A 20007-nucleotide genomic window follows, 5' to 3' on the forward strand; every position below is an offset into this window, starting at 1 on the left:
CTCATAATACCAGCAAAAGACTGGCATCACAGGAGCTAGAGCAACAGGAGCTACCGCAGATGGTCTTTCAGGTTCAACTCCCTTCAGATATGCAGCCATATTCTCAGCAGGGGCGCCCAAAGGGGCGGCGTTGTCTGTCAAACAAGGTTCTATCAGCAGCAGCGCCCCCACCATCAGCAGCACCGGCGAAAGAGCAAGATGGACCCTCGGCTCCGACCATCGCTTCGACCGCTATAACTGCACGGACAACTACACAGGGTAGAAAGCTACCAACGTCTTCGCAACGGCGCCAAGGAGTATCTTCATCGCTACAGCCCACTGCCCGTCGCGACCTAGTTCTGCTCTTGCCTCGCTTACCTCAACTCTTTTCGACAACCTAAAAATCCTTATCCTTCAGCAAGGAATCCTTCCGTCAGACATGACGGTTGAACAGACCACAGAGACAAGAGGATAAACGGCGAAGTCCATTCTGAAGAGTATTTTCAGGACGCCTAATTCTATACTGAAAGCAATGGAGACATACAGGTCACATATCGAGCGCTTCAAGACAAGTAACCATGACTCTGTAGTGTTGTTCATTCTCATGCGAAAGTGGCGTCGTCGTAGTTCAAACACCTTTACGTTGAAAATTACCAAGTAGTAGCAGTAATAGCAGTAGTAGCAGTAATAGCAGCAGTAGTAGTGGTAGCAGTAATAGCAGTATTAGCAATGTCAACTCCAGCGATGGTGATAATGACGATCAATATGTTCTATGTTTCCTGGCTAGAGATATCGCAAAAGTTTGTGTGGGGACAAGAGCAAGACGGACTACGAAGTGGATTCTGAGCGAATAACGGACTTCTTGATAAACTACGTGTTCAATAAGGAGGTGGCGAGGCACGTTAATGCGGACGTCGGTTACATTAGGCAAGTTGGCGTGTTATCGTCGAATTCGTCAAATGTATAGCGAATGCCGCTTCCGCCCTGGGAACCGTCTACGTCACCGTCGAACGCGAATGCGACAGAGTGGGCAATCACGTAGGCCCTGGAAGTCACCTCGCCAGTGTCAGTCATGGATAGCGGTAGCGGCGACGACGACCACCACCACAACAACAACAACGATAATAACAACAATAACGATAGTGGCGATAACGACGATAGAAATGATGACGACGACGATGACAACGACATTGTGGGACCCACAACCGGTGCTATTGCCGTTGCCGCTTCCAGGCACATCACCAGGGTTTCCAGAGTTGAAGGAGCATCACAAGGTAGATCAACCCTCTGTGTATTATATACTATTATATATTGTTATATATCCGTGTCGTTTGCAGTTTGCCGTTTGGATGTTTATTTATCGTCCTTTCATTCGCTCTAGTTCTCGATGCTCCATTCTATGTGCTTTCATATAGTCGTCCAGAACGCACAGCTGGACAAGAATGGTCGCAATACGATCTACGTCCCACCTAGCCTTTCAACAACAGAGAACTACATGAAGGCCCTCATTTTCTTGTGGAAATACCAGTGGAGACTATCTGGCATATTATAACCTGACTCCTAACCCTCGAAAGAACCTTGTATTGCAGAACACCATCAGGCAATATGCCGAAAACTTGGTCTATACGAAAACAACAAAAGGCAAGACGCGTACAAGCGCCTGCTTTGTACGCGACCCGTATAAAGCGAAGCAGTTTATCCAGATGGCTTCATTCACATGGTGGAAGCTTCTGGTGCCCAGGAGGGTGGGTAAACCCATATACGATCAAGCACGGTTTCCGCACATTCGCGAGCATTTGAACATACTGGCACGGCACCATATGCTGCTGGGTGACGAGGATATGTGCAATCTGATGCTGTCTGGCGTCTTTAGCGTTCAAACGCGACATAACATCCCTGGATCGGCCCTGGCTTTAGGGATTGTCTTCTCTCTATTAAGAGGAAAGACTAACCAGCGCGGCGTCAACATGTACACAGTAGTATATTGCCACCGGAATTTTGTTCGCTGTTCAGTTGCCGCATTTGGATAGTACATGCTTGAGCGTTTTCCGATTGTATCAGTCCAGTAAATGCCATGCTTTATTTCAAGCTCTGCGCCATGTTGCCAATTCGTTCTGACCATTCCATGCTATTAATTTTCCCCAGGTAGAGAACGAGCCCATTCCTAACTTCTCTGGTGCGGATGATTGGCATTCTATCCGAGTCCTCAGGTTGGTCGAAACTCTACAGGAGATTCTCAATAACCGAACAAAGGTCATTACAAACCAAGCCCAGAATGATATCGCTGTACAGGCCATGCACGCCTGCCCAGTGTACTCTCTCAAAGCCACCCATGCCGGACGTCATACTGGGAGTCAGAGGCATACCACCTCGGCTTGAACCTTGACTACATCTATTACCTCGGTCGCTGGAGTATGGGCTAGATGGAGTCTTATTATGCCTCCAAATTGCCTACAATCGGAGCATTGTACATGACTCATTTCAGGAAAGACGATCCGTACTTTATTGAGCGCGATCTAGTGACGCCGCCATTACAGCTCCAGCGCCTTATCTTTCCGTGGATTGAGGATACCTTTGTGAATGACGAGGAACTATCGTGGAAGACGCCGTCCTGTATCGAAGAATGCGACAAGGAGATGTTGGGAGCGGACCCAGATGTCAGTACAGAGAGCGACACCCATTTTGTCCCTGCCGAGCAAACGATCTCGAGCAAGAACCTGTCAACCAAGCTGGTCAATAGCGCACTGGTCGACCGCATCGGGTTCCTTAAGCTACTTGTTCGTTTGCGGCGTGTTATCCTTCAGGATGCTGTTTTGTATTTGAAGCCGAACGCGAATGGTCAAACCTTGAGCAACGAGCTTTTAGAGTCCTGTAGAGAGAAAATAAAAGATATTTATTGGGGCAGCTCGACTACAAATGGGATGAAATGGCGAGTAATGCTGTTCGGCAGGGATGAAGGAGGAATGAAGGCAAGAGATGAGATGCAGGAATGGGAGCTAGAGCTTGAAATGATGCAGTGTAAACAATCAAACGCAGAGATTAGGAGTGAGCCTACGAGGAAGGCACGCAGCAGCAACACACTCGAACCAGGTCCACGAATCAGGCGCGTGGGGCGCAATACCAAAAAACGAAAACGGCAAGGAAAGAGTATGGGGAGACGATGGATTTCCTGCGCAGAGACTCACAACTTCCAAAAAGAAAAGACTTGATACTTAAGGAATATAACGAACACCTGTGATTAACATCCAAAACGATACGGTATACTGCTTTCTTTCATCCTTTTCATTATTTTTTGCCGACATTACTCAGGTAAGAACACGAAGAGTTATTGCATGTAGAACAGTTGGTGAAAATTGAAGGTATCGTCTTTTATATACACGCAGTCTCCCGTATAGACAGAACGACGGGATACCCATCGCTAGTGGTTATAGGGATGGAATCAACTCTGAGAGAGACAATCACCTTGGTTAGTAGGTGATGTGGTGAACAGCCACGCTTCTTGGAGAGGACCCTCTCATCTGTCACATGAGGGATGTGCTTTGTCAATCCCATAGCTCTGGCTCTTCGTTAATGAGAAGAATGAGCCATTGTAATGGGGGGTAGCACCCGATAGATTTGCTTTCGGTTTAAATGCGCTGGTCACTCTTTTTTTGCTTTCCTTTTCCGCATTGAGATTTGACCTCATCGCTGTTGACTACAGGGATGGGGTACTAAGTGGTATTAGTCGATCTCTTCAAAACGGACGGTGTTAGCACGAGGCGAAGAAGTTTTGGCCGACCAATTAAAGCTTTTAAAGACTGTCACTACAACCAATTCACTGCTCTCAAGTCTGCGCATCTCAACCTCTCTCTCTCTGCTGTGCGAGGCGATGGAGTGTTAGCCGACCAATTAAAACCTTTGAAGACTCTCATGACAACCAATTCACTGCTCTCAACTCTGAGCATTCGGCGCATCTCAACCTCTAATTTGATTTTCCAAAATTGCCACACACTGAAAATTTTAGAGTCTTCAAAGGTTCTATCCGCCTCAATGATACTCAAAACATTCGGTGCTGTACTGGCACTTGCTGCTACATGCTATAGTGCACAGATACCACTCGGATACCGCTATGCATTCGACGTGATAAGCAGCACCATAGCCACTAGTGGATGGGAGAGATCATCAGCCATCGTCACCGGGCCCACATTGATCGAGTCCGACAACATCTATCGCAACACCACATGGAGCATCGAACTACCACCTCATCTCCAGGACATAGTACGATCGAGCGCTCCATTCGAGTGGGTAGAATCTGGCGGCACTGATAAGGCCACCTACGGATTCCATGTCCCGATCGGCATTACTGGATACGTCGCACAGACTACCAAGTGGCATATACTCACGGGCTACATCCGCACCACACTAGCCGGCAATATCATCACCGAGCAACTAATCACCACCGTCACACCCAAAGTACTATCAAACGGCGATCTAGATGGTGAGGTCACATTTATCCCACTCGAATCGCACTAGTCGCCCACCAGCCATAGTCAGATCGCACACACATAAAATTGCCGCCCCAAACAACAGCGCTTTAGCACCGAGCACCAAGCAGCCTCGAAGACGTAGTTGGCTAGTGTGCGAAAAGACCAAGGACTTAGTGCGTGCAACGTGTCGTGAAGAAAAAAAATGTGAATATGCACAGTAAGACCGGGGCACCAGAGGCTGTTGGTGGATAGACAAGGATCGGCTCGCGGGATGAGTGGGAATGACTGATGAAGATAAAGAGATAAAGTGCTTGGGTCGGGGCAGGTGAGAAGCTGAAAAAGGAGCGCTCAATTGCTTTCTGTTTCTCTCACTTGCTGGCTTCCTCTTTTCTCTCTCACTGCACCCGTCTCTACGCCGTTTACTCCACTTATTTACAACTGGCAGCCCGCCAATGCCCATTGCACACACCCTTTTTTTGTATCCAAGGTCCTCCTCTCTCGCAAGCTATTGTTGCTGTCCTATACTGTCCTATTGCTATCGATCCTCCTCGCAGGCCATCAGTAAGCAAACAAGAGCGAGCATCATTAATTTTTGGATGGCGCTGAGGGATGGCAGTGAAAGAGAAAAGTCGCGCTGGAAGCGCATGGAAGGACTCAGCGGACCGTGCAAACTGCATTTGAAATCCAGGACTTCTGTTCATCCACGTCCTCGGTCGTTCCAGCCCCTTTGCGTCAGCAGTGTTTGCTTTATAGGTGAATATTCATCAAGATTGTCAAGAGTTTGCCTCGAGCTAAGTCAGCTGTTGGACGTCGCGCCAGGAGCAGGATTTGAGGCCCTTTTATGGATCAAAAGAGGATGTACGCTGTTTCTAGAATGGAGGGTTCTTAAGTTTAAATCGCGAGTCAATCTTGCATTTGAAGGAAGGTGGCCCATGGTTGCATCGTTGCATGGATCTTCATCTTCACCTCCTCTCTCCAGGTTCCTGCACCTCTCTTCTCCTCTCCTCTATTCTCTCTGTGTTACTCTCTCTGCACTGTTCTCTCTCCGCCTCTTCACGCCTCTCTGCCCTTCTTTTCCCTTTTTCCTAACCCGCTACTACTTATTAATATGCTATCCCCCAAAAGAACACCTCTAAGCAATGCCAAGACGCATTCGGTGTCACTCTTAAAGAAATACTCAAGGCAATCGAGAACATCGGTTGAGGCGAAGGCAGTGTTCTTATCGCGGGATGCAGCTGGGGCAAGACTCTCGATTACTTCCTTCCCTTGGTACTCTGGAGCGACCGCGTCATTGTCGTCATCTCTGCACTGAAGGTGCTAATGGAGGAGAAACATCAGAAGCCCCTGGATATGGGTACCAGCAGTATCACTCTCGATAGCGACGCAAGTAATGGTCCCAATATACTCGATCAATTGGCTGGCGCCACGTATAAGGCTGTTTTCATGACGCCTGAGATCATCTTTGAGAGCGGTAGCTTGACACAGTTCTGGCCTAGGCACGAGTGGAAACAGTGACTGCAGGCAGTATTCGTAGATGAGGCTCATTGTGTCAGCGCTTGAGGCAAGGAGTTCAGAACAGAGTATGACTGCATTGGAGAACTGCGTTCGAAGGTCCTTCGAGGAATTGCATTTGTTGCTGTATTGGCCACTCTTCTGCCTGCAACTCTTGGGGATGTCAAGAAGGGTCTTCATTTCATTGGGAACAACCGCACCAATATCAGATTCAAGGTGCGACACCTTCAGCAAAAAGAGAAACTCAAGCACCTCAATTTTGTTTCGAAAGCCGGAAAGAGACCACAGCTGCCGCCGAACATCTACAATCCCTGGTACCCTCTGTCGAAAAGAGCAAGATTGCCGTCTATCATGCTCTCTTATCCCAAGATTGCAAGTCGGAAACCATGGCATGATTCTTGCGGAACGAGGTTCTCATCTGCTATCTACCGAGGCGGCTGGGATGGGATGCAACATTAACGATGTCATCTGCGTTGTTCAATCCAGATGTTCAATTAGCATTTTGTCTCTTGTTCAAATCCTTTGTCATGAATTCGCCCTGGAACTGTATTCGAGTCAAGTTGGAGAAAAAGGGTCGCGTCAATCTGGCTCTTCGAGCTCTGGTAATGCGTGGCTGTTTTCTGACCTCTCCCAATTGGCCATTGCCCCGACAAAGCAACACCATTGCGTCAACCCAACACCTCTTGCTCCTTCTCCGTGTACCCTGGTGGTCTGTCAACTTCCTTCCGCTCTAAGACGTTCTAGAACTCCTTGCCTCCGAGCGCATGGGCTAGGATTGTGTTAGATTCACTATCTCCAGTGGTATCATGAATTTGGTCTGCAATCTGATTCCCTGCTAGATCTTTCTGGCAACCCTCATCACTGTTACTCCGGCTTCTCTGCTATACGTTCTAGACCTCTGGAGCTCCAACACAAATAGCTGGTGCTTTCGGTCCTTTATCCTACAGTCTGCAATAAACTGCCTACCTGCCTTCGTACCTGCTCTTGCTCCTTTAGTCCTTGCACTCATCTTTCCCTGCCTCGGTTCGGTCTTGATCCTTGACAGTCTTGGCCAAGTAGCTCGCGATCCGCAACTCCAAGGTACCGGCATTTTATTTGTGCCACCACCTTCTCCTAAGACGATATACACTGGCCCAGACCTCGCCCGATATATCGCCGCTACGAGTGTCGCAGGAAAGTCTTCAATGAAGTATTCGACAGCAAGAATCAGCCTAACTGGAACCGCTGCCATCTTTACCATCCACAGGAACACCTCAACCGCTGTCTGTTGTTACCTTCAAGGAGGTTCTGCCTGGGCACGCATCAAGGATTCGGGCCCCGACGCGAACATATCAACAGAAAGAAGTTGTCAAGGAAAAATACGACAATGGAGGTCAATGGTACATAAACGGGACTACAGACCACGTTGTGATTTCTATACGGAGGGAAGCGTTATGGCACTGGCATGATGGAGGACCTCGACCAAAAGTATGGACAAGTAGCTGGACTAAAATAAATCAAGTCAATTATCACTTGGACGCCTTTGGGCGAGCAACTTGGGGGAGAACTTGCCGACATTCTCATAAAATGGGACAAGGAGATTGATACAACAAGTCCAGCAAGTATAGAACCTCAAGACCAGTACAGCAGCGACCAGAATGAAGCAAATGATTCACATGATTTCCAGGCTGTTCAAACCCCAAACCCTACATCAAAGCGACAGATTGGAGTCAGAAATATGGCGGCAGAAGATTTATTTCTTGTGAAGTCCGCGACACAAAACAAAGGACCAGCAATAGTGCACTCAAAGTTTAAGCCTAGAGTCCTCGACAATAAGTAACGCGCCACATATTTTTTAAAATAAAAATTTCAATTCATCAGAGAGGTGACCCGTCTAAAAGGCATGCCATCCCGTATTTTCAAGCAATACCATTTCTCCACTCAATTGTGAGGGTTACACATGCATGCCGAGGGCGCAACGGAAGCCACGGGCACATTGCAAGAAGAGCATCATCATCAACAGACTCACTGCGACTATCTACTCAATAGAGAACCCGTTCATTACACCTGGTGCTATGCCTACTGGCGTTGGTACTGACACTGACCAAGACACCAGCCCTGTGGAGTCCCCAACTGACTTCCTGTCCGTGCCAGGTGACGGCCCTTTTCAATATCTCAGTGATGTCGCGTCTCCTTCAAGTGATATTGAGTCCCCTCCAAGCGGAGCTGTTGCCGCAAACAGCCCGCCCAACAGCTTGCCACTTCGAGTTATAGCTGCATCTCCCGACAGGTACCTGCACCTTCGCCTCAATGGAACTCCTACTCGCTCGCTACGACGTCGCGAAGAGCGACCTCTACTAGGGACAGTGAGTAGTCTCATACCTCCATATCTCATACGTCCCAATACGGAAATCATTCAATCAATTTGAAAACATATATGGCGCGTTACTTATTGTCGAGGACTCTATGCCAAAGCTGGCTATATTCGCTTTAGATAGATTCGAGGGAGATAAAAATTTACAATTTACAGTCGAACAAGTTAGCAGAATAGAGAGGGCAGAGGTAGGATAGCGGCGAAGGATATGAGTCAATCATGAATAAACAGGCTTAACGCTAACCAATTGTGAAAGGCCTCAGCAAAGAGAAAGTCAACTGGGCGAAGTAAAAAATGATAGTGGTGTCGGTGAAAGAATCCATGCATCGAGAAGAGACTCAGCTTTAGACTACTGCCGGAAGCGCCTGACAGCACCCACCTTGAGAGAGTCTTCCCACCAACGCGAACATCATGGGTATACATGATCTTTCACCATACGTCATTGCGTCCAAGACCTCACTAGCAGTTGATTTGAGCAGTTGGGCGGTACATGTGAATGTTCTTGGGAACACTCTCTGCGACCCCTTCGCAAACTTTCATGAGAAGTAAGCTAAGAGAGAATGAATCCTCAAAGAGTCATACACGCGCACCACCAACTGTATCCCTACGACTTCCAGCACTTGCCCGCAGCTGAAGAAAGAGGTCATTGGCCATTCTTGGGATCATCTTTGATGCCAACGAGCCCCGCCAAGTCAGTTCTATCAACTGTTTGTTGCAGCATTATACTTAAGTGGTGTCGTCAGCGCTTTATGTCCCTTAGTTAGGGGCGGACAAAATTGGCAAGCAGGGAAGAGGATGTACCGTGAGGACATCTTCCTTGCAACTCTTTTGCCGATTGAAAGGGAGGCAGCTGTCTTTGAGAGCCACCACCATCACTACCATGTTTCCGATCAAACGAATATTCCTGTATGGAAGCTTCATCCAGATCTGAGAGCATCATAAAACTGTGCAGAGATGATGATGAAGGCGGTGGCAACGACAGTAGTGGATGGTCGACTGAGGGCCTCCAGGGATTGCCCATTAATCCGGATGACGAGGAGATAGCGCTCGAGCAAACGCCATAGATCCTGATCAACACACAAAATAGGTGTGCATTCTAGTGGCGGATACACAGAAGACTGTACCATTGGGGCTGGTGAAGGCGATGCTGTATGATGGGTCTTTTTTTTTTTTTTTTTTTTTTTACAGGACTCGCTATGCTAGCCTGGAGTTCGGCCAACTCTTGCGACAATTCAAGACGCTTCGAATACATCTAGGTCGATTTTGTTCGCCCGTGGGAATCTTCCGTTACGCTCATGTAGGATTCTGTCCGCTTTTTAGGCTGAATCTAGTAAGGCAATGTGGTTGGGAATAGACATCTGCTGCTTGAGTATCCACTTTGTTGTAGCTGCTGCCGTTGCTGACGCTGAAACTGGCCAAGGAAGACGAGCGTGAGTAAAGCTCTGTCGACCGTCTTCTGCTAGAATCCGAACCGAATGGGCGAGACACTGGTCGATGTTGATACAGCCGCATGTTGCTGCTCCTAGGGCTACTGCTGAGTTACAGGCGCTTCCATAGTTCGAACCATTTTTGCAGGGTGCCATTGGACGAGTATTTAGGGTGTACTCGAGGAATGACGTTGGCGGAGACGGATGACTACGTTGGATTGGGGTTTCTGTAGCTGTCAAAGGGAGTTTTCTGTGTGTGACTCCCAGAGGACTGATTGTGGAAACATTCGGCGCTGGGTGTTGGAGAGGGTGGTCTCGACGGGGAGCGGAAGAAGGAGCGGAAGCCGTCCCAGTCGCCCCTGTCTTTGGCTTTATTTTTGCGCCTGCCGGTGCCAATAGCGTCCAATGAATGGAGGAAATGGATTCCTCCGTTATGGCTGGTGCCATTGATACTATTGCTGCTGGTCTCCTGGGGTTCTAGAATGGAGGGTCCATTGGATACGTCGGGCAGAGCATGCGCTATCAAAATGTTTATTGTTTTTCTGCTGAGGTGAAAGCGAAGGAGAGGACATGAGAAAGGGCGGAGACAGGATAAGGACGCTGTCTCTTTGATGCTCTGTTGTGTTTTGTTTCTGCACCTTCTTGTCTCCCTCCAGCTCCATCTTCCGCTTTCCTCGTAGTCATCCCTGATTAGATCCAGCTTCTACAGTGATCTCGATTTACTTACTCCACTTATACCACTACTTATTTTACTTCAGCGAATAAATAAATTTAGCCCCGTCTTTTTTATTCCTCTCGCTCTCTTTTCTCTCTCTCCCTCTCTTTTGTCCTCCCTTTTTTGTTTCTTTTTTTTTCTGTTCGTTTCCGCGTGCTTCTGTTTTTTTTTTATTTCCTCCTCTTTGTTGCAAGCACATCCTATCCCTTTCTCTCCCATAACAAAGCAGGATTAAATCACCCATACTCATAACTCGCCATGGCGTCCATCGGAGAGATCCTTCTCAACACCCTCTCGCCCGGTAAGGAATCTGTCCGATCTTTTTTTTATTTTTTTATTTGCCACCATGTTCTCAATGACTGGACTGGATAGTACTGGAAAATATGGCGCGTGGAGCAGCCAGCACCAGCTTGGACAAAAGAGGGGGAAAAACGCCCTGGAGCAACTGGACTCTTTTCACTAGGGCAGCAGTAATGGAATCGGTTGACGCAAGGCATTTTGGACAGGGATCCAGCCATTCTTAAAGACGCGTATACACGCAACAAAGAGCTCTTGCACCCGGCTGTGAACTGCGTGGTCTTTATTGTATTCGATGGCGTTTCTTCCTCTCTCTATTCCCTTTCTTAGGTGCAACCATATGCAACATTGTTGTATAATCCACTTATGAATGCATACATGCCCTCTTTCGCTCATCCATCGCTTCTCTCTCCTTCACCACCGATTTAGATCAGCAGATTCGTGAGGCGGCCACCACCCAGCTCGAGACTGCTGCCAGCGAAGACTTTGTACGTTTCATTTTTTTTTCTTTCTTGTTAAGCTCTATTTTCGCATGTCTTTGTTTTGCCGCAGCTTCTGCCTTTGTCCCTGGGGGGGGGGGGGGGTCCATCAAATGACTACAACTGTGGTTTAGGAAGACATATGGACGCGCGCATGGAAGCAGGAAACAAAAGGCAGGATGGGCAACTGGATATGGGGAAAGACTTTGGCAAAGGGAAACCGCCCAACCACCTAGCCTCAACGCCGCTAGAACCTTACCACCCCGCCGAAAAGAGATTCTCAGTTATGAAGTATCGACACTTCATCGGTGGATAAGCATTTTGAGACACAGAACTGAGGCGTCTTTACTTTTTTTTATTTTTTATTTTTTACACTGCTCTTCTTTCGTACTCTTTTAGTGGGGACGATGTACCCATTGAGCATCATGAGCATGACCGGCTGACCTGTCTATTTGATTTTTTTCCCACTATATAGAAACAATATGTGGTCATGCTGTGCCAGGAGCTCAGCAACGATCAAAGTCAGGCTCGTATCCCTGCTGGTTTGGCTCTCAAGAACGCACTGACTGCAAGGGTAAGGACAACATGTTCATGCACAGTGCCACGTGTGCAGATTTTGAAATGCAAGATGGCCGCCAAAAACATGTGTACAGAAAGCCTTATTAACGCTAGTCTTCGCCTTTTTTCTGGACAAAAAACAATGTATTATTATAGGAATCCGTGCGCCGTGGAGAGATGTCTGCCCGTTGGATGAACATTGATGAGCCAACCCGAGCACAGATCAAGGCCCTGGTATGCTTCGCAACTCGTGCCTCGACTTATCGCAATCCAATCAAGCCTCATGTGTGATATTAGGAATCTAACTTGTCTTTTCATTATTTTGCTATGCGTAAATAATAGGTTTTAGCTACTCTTGCCACCGCAGATATCCGTGCCGGTGCTGTCACTGCTCAGGTCGTTGCCGCTATTGCCGCTATCGAGCTGCCCTTGGGACAATGGGAGGATGTTATTCGTCTGATGCTCCAGAACTTGCAGACAACCGATAATACCAACTTGAAGCAGTGCACTTTGCAGGCCATCGGTTTCGTTTGCGAAACTATTGTAAGTTGGATGATTTGACATAAATTGAGCGCAGCGGTTCCTGCCTATGGCACTTTTCTCACATTTTCCTCTACAACAACCACTAGCACCGTGATATCTTGACTGCTCAAGCCAACAACATTCTGACGGCAGTCGTGCAGGGCGCTCGCAAGGAAGAGCCAAGCGAAGCTGTGCGTTTAGCGGCTATTAGCGCACTGTATAACTCTTTGGAGTTTGTCGAGGAGAACTTCAGGAGAGAGGGCGAGCGTAACTACATCATGCAAGTTGTCTGCGAGGCCACTCAGAGCCAGGATGTTCAGGTCCAGATCGCATCATTCGAATGCTTGGTTCGCATTATGCAGCTCTACTACGAGTTCATGCCCTTCTATATGCAGAAGGCCCTGTTTGGTGTAAGTGGAGCGATCGGAATCTTGTTTTGAAGGGCAGAATAACGCTTTAATAGAGTGATGACTGACAGATATATTTGTCTCCATCGCCACAATAGCTTACTGTCCAGGGAATGCAGCACGAGAATGAGCGTGTTGCTTTGCAGGCCGTCGAGTTCTGGTCGACTGTTTGCGAGGAAGAAATTGATCTGGAGGGCATGAGACAGGAAGTAGGTGTTGCATGCTGGAGTTCCATCATCTTCAGGCGCATACTGCTTCTTGGGGAGAAAAGAGTACTAACGATTCTCCTGCCATTCCCTTCACACGACGTGCTTGATAGGCTTATCAAAACGGAACAGAGCCCGATCAGATCAATTACAACTTTGCAAAGGCTGCCCTGCCAGAGACTCTGCCCGTTCTTTTGCAGCTCATGGCCAAGCAGGATGAGGATGATGAGGAGGACGACTGGAACCTTTCCATGGCCGCTGGCACCTGCTTGTCGTTGACTGCTCAGTGCGTTGGTGATGCTATCGTGGCCCCTGTCATCCAGTTTGTTGAAGCCAACATCCGTAATACCGAGTGGCAGTTCCGCGAAGCTTCTGTCATGGCTTTTGGATCTATTTTGGAGGGACCTTCTTCGAATTTACTCATTCCGCCTGTTGCCCAGGCACTGCCTTATTTGATCGAGATGATGAATGACCCTGTGATTAAGGTCAAGGATACCACTGCCTGGACACTCGGACGTGTGTCGCAGTCATCGGTCGAATGTATTAAGCCCGATGTCCATCTTCAACCCTTGATCGAGGCCCTTGTCCGCGGCTTGGAAGATTCTAACAGGATCGTGTCGAACTGCTGCTTGTCCTTGATGAACTTGGCTGAGCAGTTGGAGGGTGAACAGGGACCTGACTCGCAGACCAGTCTCATGTCACCCTTTTTTGATGGTATCATCACTGCGCTCATGCAGATCACGGGTCGTAACACCAACGAAGCATTCTCCCGCACCTCTGCCTATGAAGCTATTTCGATTATGGTTACGCATAGCGCCAGGGATACCTTCCCCACGATTTCGGCACTTTCGACCACCATCTTGGACCGGTTGGAGCAGAGCATTGCTGTTCAGAACCAGATTGTCGGCATCGATGAGCGCAATAGCCACAGTGAACTCCAATCCAACATTTGTAGTGTCTTGACCAACATCATCCGCCGCGTCGGCAAGGACATTGCACCCATGGCGGACCGTATCATGACGGTGTTGTTGCAGCTGTTGAGCTCTGCTTCGAAGCACTCGACTATCCTTGAGGATGCATTCTTGGCCATTGGCGCTTTGACCACTGCCTTGGAGGCTGAGTTCGCACGCTACCTGGAGACGTTTGCGCCCTTCCTTTTCAACGCGCTTCAGAACCATGAGGAGTACCAGCTTTGCTCGATCGCAGTGGGTCTGATTGGCGATATCTGCCGCGGTTTAGGATCACAGTCAGCCTCATACTGCGACAATTTTATGACGACCCTGTTGCAGAACCTGCAGAGCCCCGTCCTTCATCGCAATGTCAAGCCGGCTATTCTTTCCTGCTTTGGAGATATCGCTTTGGCCATTGAGGGTCAATTTGGCAATTATCTGGATGTGACCATGACTGTCCTCGCACAGGCCTGCAACCTCAGAGCTGGACCCGTAAGTGGCAACGAAAATGCAGTTAGAAGCCACGCTGCCCAAGGATGTCTAACACCTTGCTGACGTATTGATTTTTCTTTTTTCATGATTTGGTTAATAGGCTGACTATGATATGATTGACTATGTGAACCAACTTCGTGAGGGCATTGTTGATGCATATGTCGGCATTGTCCAAGGACTCAAAGCTGGCGAGCGCTGTAAGTTCTCTTTCTATTTTCTGCAATAAGTGCCGCTTTTTTTTTTTAACTCATTTTTTTTATTTCACTCTTCAATAGCGGCTCTGCTGGCCCCCCACCTTCCGCATGTGTTTGAGTTCTTGAGCACGGTCTATAACGATCCCGAGAGATCCGACAATGTGTTGCGCAGCATGATTGGTCTTATTGGTGATTTGGCAGACTCATTCCCCAACGGCGAGATCAAGCAGTTCTTGCTCAACGACTGGGTTGGACAGTGCTTGAAGGAAGGACGAAGCAGCCGAAACTCGACGACAACTAAGGAGGTTGCACGTTGGGCAAAGGAGATGGTCAAGCGTGCCACTGCGTAAAAAAATGGAGATCCATGATCATCAATTCAGTTTGCAACCAGCATCACAGAGTTGTTTTAGTTCTTAATAGCGTGTTTTCGTCGTCGTATTCATGAAAGACACTGTTTCCCATTCTTTTCCATTCTTTTCCTCCCCTTTTCTTTGTTCATTTTTTCTATATATGATTATTACAGCCATTGTATTTTTTTCTTTTTCTTTACAAAAAATCCTCTCCCCCCCCTGCTTTTTTCTTTCGTCATGAGGAGATGCAAAGTAGAGTCGCGTCTTTTTCCATTTTACCCCCTTCTTCCCTTAGTTTAGTTTCCATTCTTACCTATTGATCACTTATCAATATGTTCATACACAGCTTCTTCCTTCCCTTCTCGAACTCTAGGTCGTTCTTTTGTTCCCCCTTCCTTCTCCCTCTTTTCATTTCGTACTTACATTTTATCATAGATCGACCTTTTCCCCCCTCTCCCTTCTTCTCTGTTTGAATAATAAAATTCGGAAAAGCAAAAAAACATTGTGCAAATCCTGGACAATAATTAGTTTCATCGGTGATTGTTTGTTTAATGGGCATCATCGCGCTTGGAGATGTAGTCGACGGCTTGGGCAGCAGACTTGATCTCGTCGGCATCCTTGTCAGGGATCTCAATCGAAAATTCTTCCTCGATAGCCATGACAACCTCGACAGTATCCAGAGAGTCCAGGTGAAGATCCGAATTGAAGTTGGCCTGGAGAGAGATCTGCAGAATGGCGAGTATAAAAAAATGTAAAAGAGGAAAGAGGTGAATGTTACTATGTCACCTCTAAAGCGATGCAGACGGCTGAGTAATTCTGAGATAGCATCGAGAATCGTGATAATGCCAAATCTTGTGAGCGATAGTGCTGTAATGGGTATTGCTTGGTCTAATGGCTCCTGGTATCCATTCTAAATAAAAACAGCGAGTGCTGGTACGATCTGTTGCTTGAGGATATACCGCCTCTTTTGCCGTCTGTGAACAAAGATGAACAATCATGACATCTCTCGCGACATCCCCATGCTCTCCGATGTTTTCCTTGTTGATACATCCCTACATCCCTAGAGGACTCAGATGTTACTGCTGCCGAAAGGAAGAGCTGCCTTTATTGGCCCTGAAAAATGCCCAATAGTGAATAAATCGATTGGAAGCCGAACCGCATTGTGTCTGTACAAGTGCGTGTACCTTGTTACTGTCGATCTTATTGAATCCAGTCAAGATATCCAAAACACGCTTCTCGATATCCGAGCGAGCCAGACCAGCGGAGGCGTAGGTTCGGGTAAAGTTATGGGCGAAGGATGTCCAGGCCGTGTTCCCGTAGGCACTTGAGATAGCAGTGGCGCGATAGGATGTAACGGTGCGGAGAGCTCTGAACATGGTCGATGATGTTGAAGGAGTTGAATGTGGGGAAGAAAAATTGAATGCAGTAGCAGCTTCAATTGCTCGTCGCAGGAACAAATTGGATTTGTACTGCCCTGAGTGAGAAGGCTGTTCCTGAATTCATTTGTTTCTCTATGGATCAACAGTCCCATATGTAAACACTTTTTTTTTTTTATCTTCATCAGACCTAGGAACCTTTCCACATCCCACCTCCTACTCCTCTTTGTCCTCCCCACTCTCTCACATCTCACAATGGTCTCGTTTGTTTGCGATACTTGCCAAGAAACGGTCAAAAAGCCAAAGTTGGATCAGCACTTCGGCCGCTGCTCCTACGCCCAGTTCTCGTGCATCGACTGCTCCGTCTCCTTCCAGGGCACCGAATATCGATTCCATACCTCCTGTATCAGCGAGGCCGAGAAGTACCAGAAGGCATTATATCGTGGTCCCAAGAAGGTACCGTTGCACCATACCACCGCTCTTTAGTATCATGAATGTTAATTGGTTCTAGGCTAGCAGTTTAAAGAACTTGACGCCCTTATACTTTGCTTGTGCTTTTGATATTGTAGGGTGGCCACCAAAACAACGGCCAAATGAACAACCAGAAAAACAAGAACAGTGGCAGCAACAACAAGGGCGTACAGGCAGCAGCTCCAGCGGTGCCGATACCGATAACGATGACAGCGGCGAAGGGTGATGTTCCGATGTCGATCATCGAAGAGATGAAGCAGAAGAAGCGCAAGGCTGAGGAGCCTGCCGAGAACGAGAGCATCACTAAAAAAGAGAAGAAGGAGAAGAAGGAGAAGATAGAGAAGAAGGAGAAGAAGGAGGAGAAGGAGAAGAAGGAGAAGAAGGAGAAGAAGGAGAAGAAGGAGAAGAAGGAGAAGAAGGAGAAGAAGGAGAAGAAGGAGAAGAAGGAGAAGATAGAGAAGAAGGAGAAGAAGGAGGAGAAGGAGAAGAAGGAGGAGAAGGAGAAGAATGAGAAGAAGGAGAAGAAGGAGAAAAAGGAGAAGTTGGAGAAGTTGGAGAAGTTGGAGAAGTTGGAGAAGTTGGAGAAGGAGAAGAAGAAGGAGAAGAATGACAAGGCTGAAAAGAAGGAAAAAAAGAACAAGAAGGAGAAGAAGGAGAAGGAGAAAAAGGACAAGAAAGAGAAGTAGAGCAATAATTTGGTCCGATGTATCAAGATACTTTGTACAATAAATGCATTTTCATCAACCGTTTTGTTGGAATATGCAGACATGCCGATCTAACATGGCGGTTCAATTGCTCGATAACTTCTATCAGTCAGCCGTATACAGTATTAGTGATGAACGTCCGTGTTTATACATCAAATGAAGCCCTACGCCGCATGGATTGAAAAGGACGCCTCGTCTGCAACGTCAATTGCTTGCAGATAGACATGTCCAGTGTCATCGCTGTATGCGTGTGTGTATGTGTATGTGTGCATTCGAGGACTTCGACCAGTTAGGCACGCGACTAACTGCAGGGAAATTGAAGTCTGCGGGTGCTGGTAGGAAGATGCCCCGATCGCATGTGCTTTGTCCCCTCCAACTTTCCCACGTTCCCCACTCTTTTTTGAGAAAATTACTGATCTCCCACATCCTCACACTATACTCCACGCACTTTTCTCTTTCTTCTCATTCCATCCACCTCTCTCATCTCATCTCGTTTCCTTTCATCTCGTTTCCTCTCATCCCATCTCTTCTGTTCTTTGCCATCCCCTTTCCTCTCCACTCCATCCCACTTTTCTCTTCACTCTCCCTCACATCTGTGAAGCACACTTTTTAAAAAAAAAGGAAAATGTACGCAAGAATCTCTCTCAGAACATTGACGAGGGTTGTTCCTTCCCGGACTCTCAAGGCAGCCGCCCCTGCCCTCGCCACCTCCGTCAAGGTCAGCATTCTAAACCCATTGTGGTCCTGAACAAATGGGATGTTGAAAGAAGACCAGCGAACACTTAACATGTATATGTACTGTCTTGAAAACCAGGCCTTTTCGACATCATCCATGTCGATGAAGAAAGACAGAGTCAAAGTTCAGTTCCCTGGTGCGATTGACAGCCACTTCTCGCAGGTGCTTGAAATCCGTGAAAAGATGGATCCCATCGACACTTTCCGCGTCATGGACACAGATGGCAAGGTCCTCGATCCCTCCCTGGAGCCTGATGTAAGTCTCCTACAAAGGACAAAAATTTGTCTCATTTAGAGTTCGGAGGCAGTGTGGGAAAACAATGAAAACGATAATCTGGCCCCTGTGTTCGCTCGTTACTCTCCCACGATACCCATTGCTTGCTCTTTGGACAAACATCCCTTAATAAACATACCGCTAACGATTTGCTTTGGATCAAATGAATGTCTTTGCATATTATGTGTAGGTCACGGAGGAGTTCGCTGTCAAGATCTACAAGGATATGCTGACGATGAATGCCTTGGATCTGATCCTGTACGAGGCACAGCGTCAAGGACGTATCAGTTTCTACATGACCAACGCTGGAGAGGAGGCCGCCGTCGGGAGTGCGGCCGCTCTCGATCCAGAAGATGAGATCTTTGGCCAGGTAAAAAGCAGAATCTACGACACCCCAAACATCTTACTGCTTACTTCCCTTCTCTCTATACGCCTATCCATGAACATTATGAAGGAGAATCCGACGTGCAAAACTTACATCCGACCTGAATCCTAATGTCAATCCCGTTTACTTTCATAGTACCGTGAGGCCGTGACCCTGTTGTACCGTGGCTTCACCTTGGATCAGTTCATGAATCAGTGCTACTCGAACGTGTTGGATCTGGGCAAGGGTCGTCAGATGCCTATGCACTTTGGTTCAAAGGCTCTTCACTTCCAGACCATCTCCTCCCCTCTGGCCACACAGTTGCCCCAGGCCTCCGGCGCCGCCTATGCGATTAAGCGCTCTGGCCGGAAGAACTGTGTCATGTGCTACTTTGGAGAGGGAGCCGCCTCTGAGGGAGATTTCCATGCGGCCTTGAACATTGCTGCCACCACCTCTTGCCCCGTTATCTTCTTCTGGTATGTCCGGACTTTTTCGTATTTCGTATGCTTTTTTTTGTTAGCTGAACTTGTTTTTGTAAAGCTGCTAATCTTTGACCATATCTTTCGTCGTAATTGGAATCAAAATTATTCTTTGTGTTAAATAGCCGAAACAACGGTTTCGCTATCTCCACACCTGCGAAGGAGCAGTACAAGGGCGACGGTATTGCGAGCCGTGGTGTCGGTTACGGCATGCACACGATTCGTGTCGATGGCAACGACGTCTGGGCGGTCTACAAGGCCTCGCAGGAGGCCCGCAAGATCGCGGTCGAACAACACAAGCCCGTCTTAATCGAGGCCATGACCTACCGTGTCGGCCATCACTCGACCTCGGACGATTCGTCTGCCTATCGGTCCAAGAAGGAGGTCGAGGACTGGAAGAGGAACGATAACCCTATCGTCAGGATGCGCAAGTGGCTCGAGAATAAGGGCTGGTGGGATGAGACTAAAGAGACTGCCTTCAAGTCTCAGCAGCGCTCTGCTGTCCTCAAGAGCTTTGCCGCCGCAGAGAAGAGAAAGAAGCCTGCTGTGTCTGAGATGTTCAATGATGTCTATGACAAGATGACGCCAACCTTGATTGAGCAGAAGAAGGAGTTGGAGGGGCTGATCAAGAAGTACCCAGAGCATTACGACACCTCAGACTATGCAAAGGAGCACTAAAAGAACTCGTTCTTAGATG

At 47.8% G+C, this 20007-nt stretch overlaps 9 protein-coding genes across 9 annotated transcripts; 6 read left to right on the forward strand and 3 right to left on the reverse strand.

The window, feature by feature from the left end:
• Positions 1-735: 735 nt before the first annotated feature.
• On the forward strand, positions 736-1693 carry BC939DRAFT_200180 (uncharacterized protein). The gene is made up of 2 exons (XM_051550602.1): positions 736-1253; positions 1361-1693. Exons 1-2 carry the CDS (start codon positions 885-887, stop codon positions 1529-1531), a joined length of 540 nt encoding a protein of 179 aa, XP_051411138.1. The 5' UTR covers positions 736-884; the 3' UTR covers positions 1532-1693.
• Positions 1694-3709: 2016 nt separating this feature from the next.
• BC939DRAFT_200214 (uncharacterized protein) lies at positions 3710-4809 on the forward strand. Its single transcript, XM_051550603.1, has one exon. It carries the CDS (start codon positions 3889-3891, stop codon positions 4489-4491), a length of 603 nt encoding a protein of 200 aa, XP_051411139.1. The 5' UTR covers positions 3710-3888; the 3' UTR covers positions 4492-4809.
• On the forward strand, positions 4574-5673 carry BC939DRAFT_200238 (uncharacterized protein). Its single transcript, XM_051550604.1, has 3 exons — positions 4574-4662; positions 4891-5006; positions 5168-5673. The coding sequence occupies exons 1-3, from the start codon at positions 4656-4658 to the stop codon at positions 5579-5581; spliced, it is 537 nt and encodes a 178-aa protein (XP_051411140.1). The 5' UTR covers positions 4574-4655; the 3' UTR covers positions 5582-5673.
• A 3554-nt stretch (positions 5674-9227) lies between these two features.
• Positions 9228-9562, reverse strand: BC939DRAFT_504172 (uncharacterized protein; the record flags this gene model as incomplete). The annotated part of the gene is made up of 2 exons (XM_051560490.1): positions 9228-9377; positions 9497-9562. The coding sequence occupies 2 exons, from the start codon at positions 9560-9562 to the stop codon at positions 9228-9230; spliced, it is 216 nt and encodes a 71-aa protein (XP_051411142.1).
• Positions 9228-10083, reverse strand: BC939DRAFT_529839 (uncharacterized protein). The gene is made up of 2 exons (XM_051561533.1): positions 9497-10083; positions 9228-9377 (listed from the first exon to the last, which is right to left on the reverse strand). Exon 1 carries the CDS (start codon positions 9891-9893, stop codon positions 9627-9629), a length of 267 nt encoding a protein of 88 aa, XP_051411141.1. The 5' UTR covers positions 9894-10083; the 3' UTR covers positions 9228-9377; positions 9497-9626.
• Positions 10084-10710: 627 nt separating this feature from the next.
• On the forward strand, positions 10711-14907 carry BC939DRAFT_504173 (ARM repeat-containing protein; the record flags this gene model as incomplete). The annotated part of the gene is made up of 10 exons (XM_051560491.1): positions 10711-10753; positions 11179-11237; positions 11704-11802; positions 11943-12020; positions 12129-12329; positions 12416-12718; positions 12814-12924; positions 13035-14363; positions 14464-14560; positions 14639-14907. The coding sequence occupies 10 exons, from the start codon at positions 10711-10713 to the stop codon at positions 14905-14907; spliced, it is 2589 nt and encodes an 862-aa protein (XP_051411143.1).
• A 548-nt stretch (positions 14908-15455) lies between these two features.
• On the reverse strand, positions 15456-16190 carry BC939DRAFT_389510 (acyl carrier protein-like protein; the record flags this gene model as incomplete). The annotated part of the gene is made up of 2 exons (XM_051551888.1): positions 15456-15632; positions 16092-16190. Coding segments are annotated over 2 exons (276 nt in total), but the record flags the coding sequence as incomplete, so codon positions are not given.
• A 272-nt stretch (positions 16191-16462) lies between these two features.
• On the forward strand, positions 16463-17196 carry BC939DRAFT_454973 (uncharacterized protein). Its single transcript, XM_051556132.1, has one exon. It carries the CDS (start codon positions 16539-16541, stop codon positions 16767-16769), a length of 231 nt encoding a protein of 76 aa, XP_051411145.1. The 5' UTR covers positions 16463-16538; the 3' UTR covers positions 16770-17196.
• Positions 17197-18296: 1100 nt separating this feature from the next.
• Positions 18297-19988, forward strand: BC939DRAFT_398375 (thiamine diphosphate-binding protein; the record flags this gene model as incomplete). Its single annotated transcript, XM_051552421.1, has 4 exons — positions 18297-18449; positions 18658-18837; positions 18988-19307; positions 19436-19988. The coding sequence occupies 4 exons, from the start codon at positions 18297-18299 to the stop codon at positions 19986-19988; spliced, it is 1206 nt and encodes a 401-aa protein (XP_051411146.1).
• Between the last annotated feature and the right edge of the window lie 19 nt (positions 19989-20007).

Source organism: Gamsiella multidivaricata (genome assembly GCF_025024155.1).
Source record: "Gamsiella multidivaricata strain RSA 2152 chromosome Unknown BC939scaffold_42, whole genome shotgun sequence".
Classification (NCBI taxonomy): Eukaryota; Fungi; Mortierellomycota; class Mortierellomycetes; order Mortierellales; family Mortierellaceae; genus Gamsiella; species Gamsiella multidivaricata.

Excerpts from the sequence above, each read along its gene's own strand:
- BC939DRAFT_200180 (XM_051550602.1), top strand. The coding sequence starts at position 885 with ATGCGGACGTCGGTTACATTAGGCAAGTTGGCGTGTTATCGTCGAATT. Across the intron at positions 1,254-1,360 it reads AGTTGAAGGAGCATCACAAG|TTCTCGATGCTCCATTCTAT; the intron begins GTAGATCAACCC and ends CATTCGCTCTAG.
- BC939DRAFT_200238 (XM_051550604.1), top strand. Across the intron at positions 5,007-5,167 it reads ATCCTCCTCGCAGGCCATCA|CCCCTTTGCGTCAGCAGTGT; the intron begins GTAAGCAAACAA and ends CGGTCGTTCCAG.
- BC939DRAFT_529839 (XM_051561533.1), bottom strand. The coding sequence starts at position 9,893 with ATGGCACCCTGCAAAAATGGTTCGAACTATGGAAGCGCCTGTAACTCA.
- BC939DRAFT_200214 (XM_051550603.1), top strand. The coding sequence starts at position 3,889 with ATGACAACCAATTCACTGCTCTCAACTCTGAGCATTCGGCGCATCTCA.
- BC939DRAFT_454973 (XM_051556132.1), top strand. The coding sequence starts at position 16,539 with ATGGTCTCGTTTGTTTGCGATACTTGCCAAGAAACGGTCAAAAAGCCA.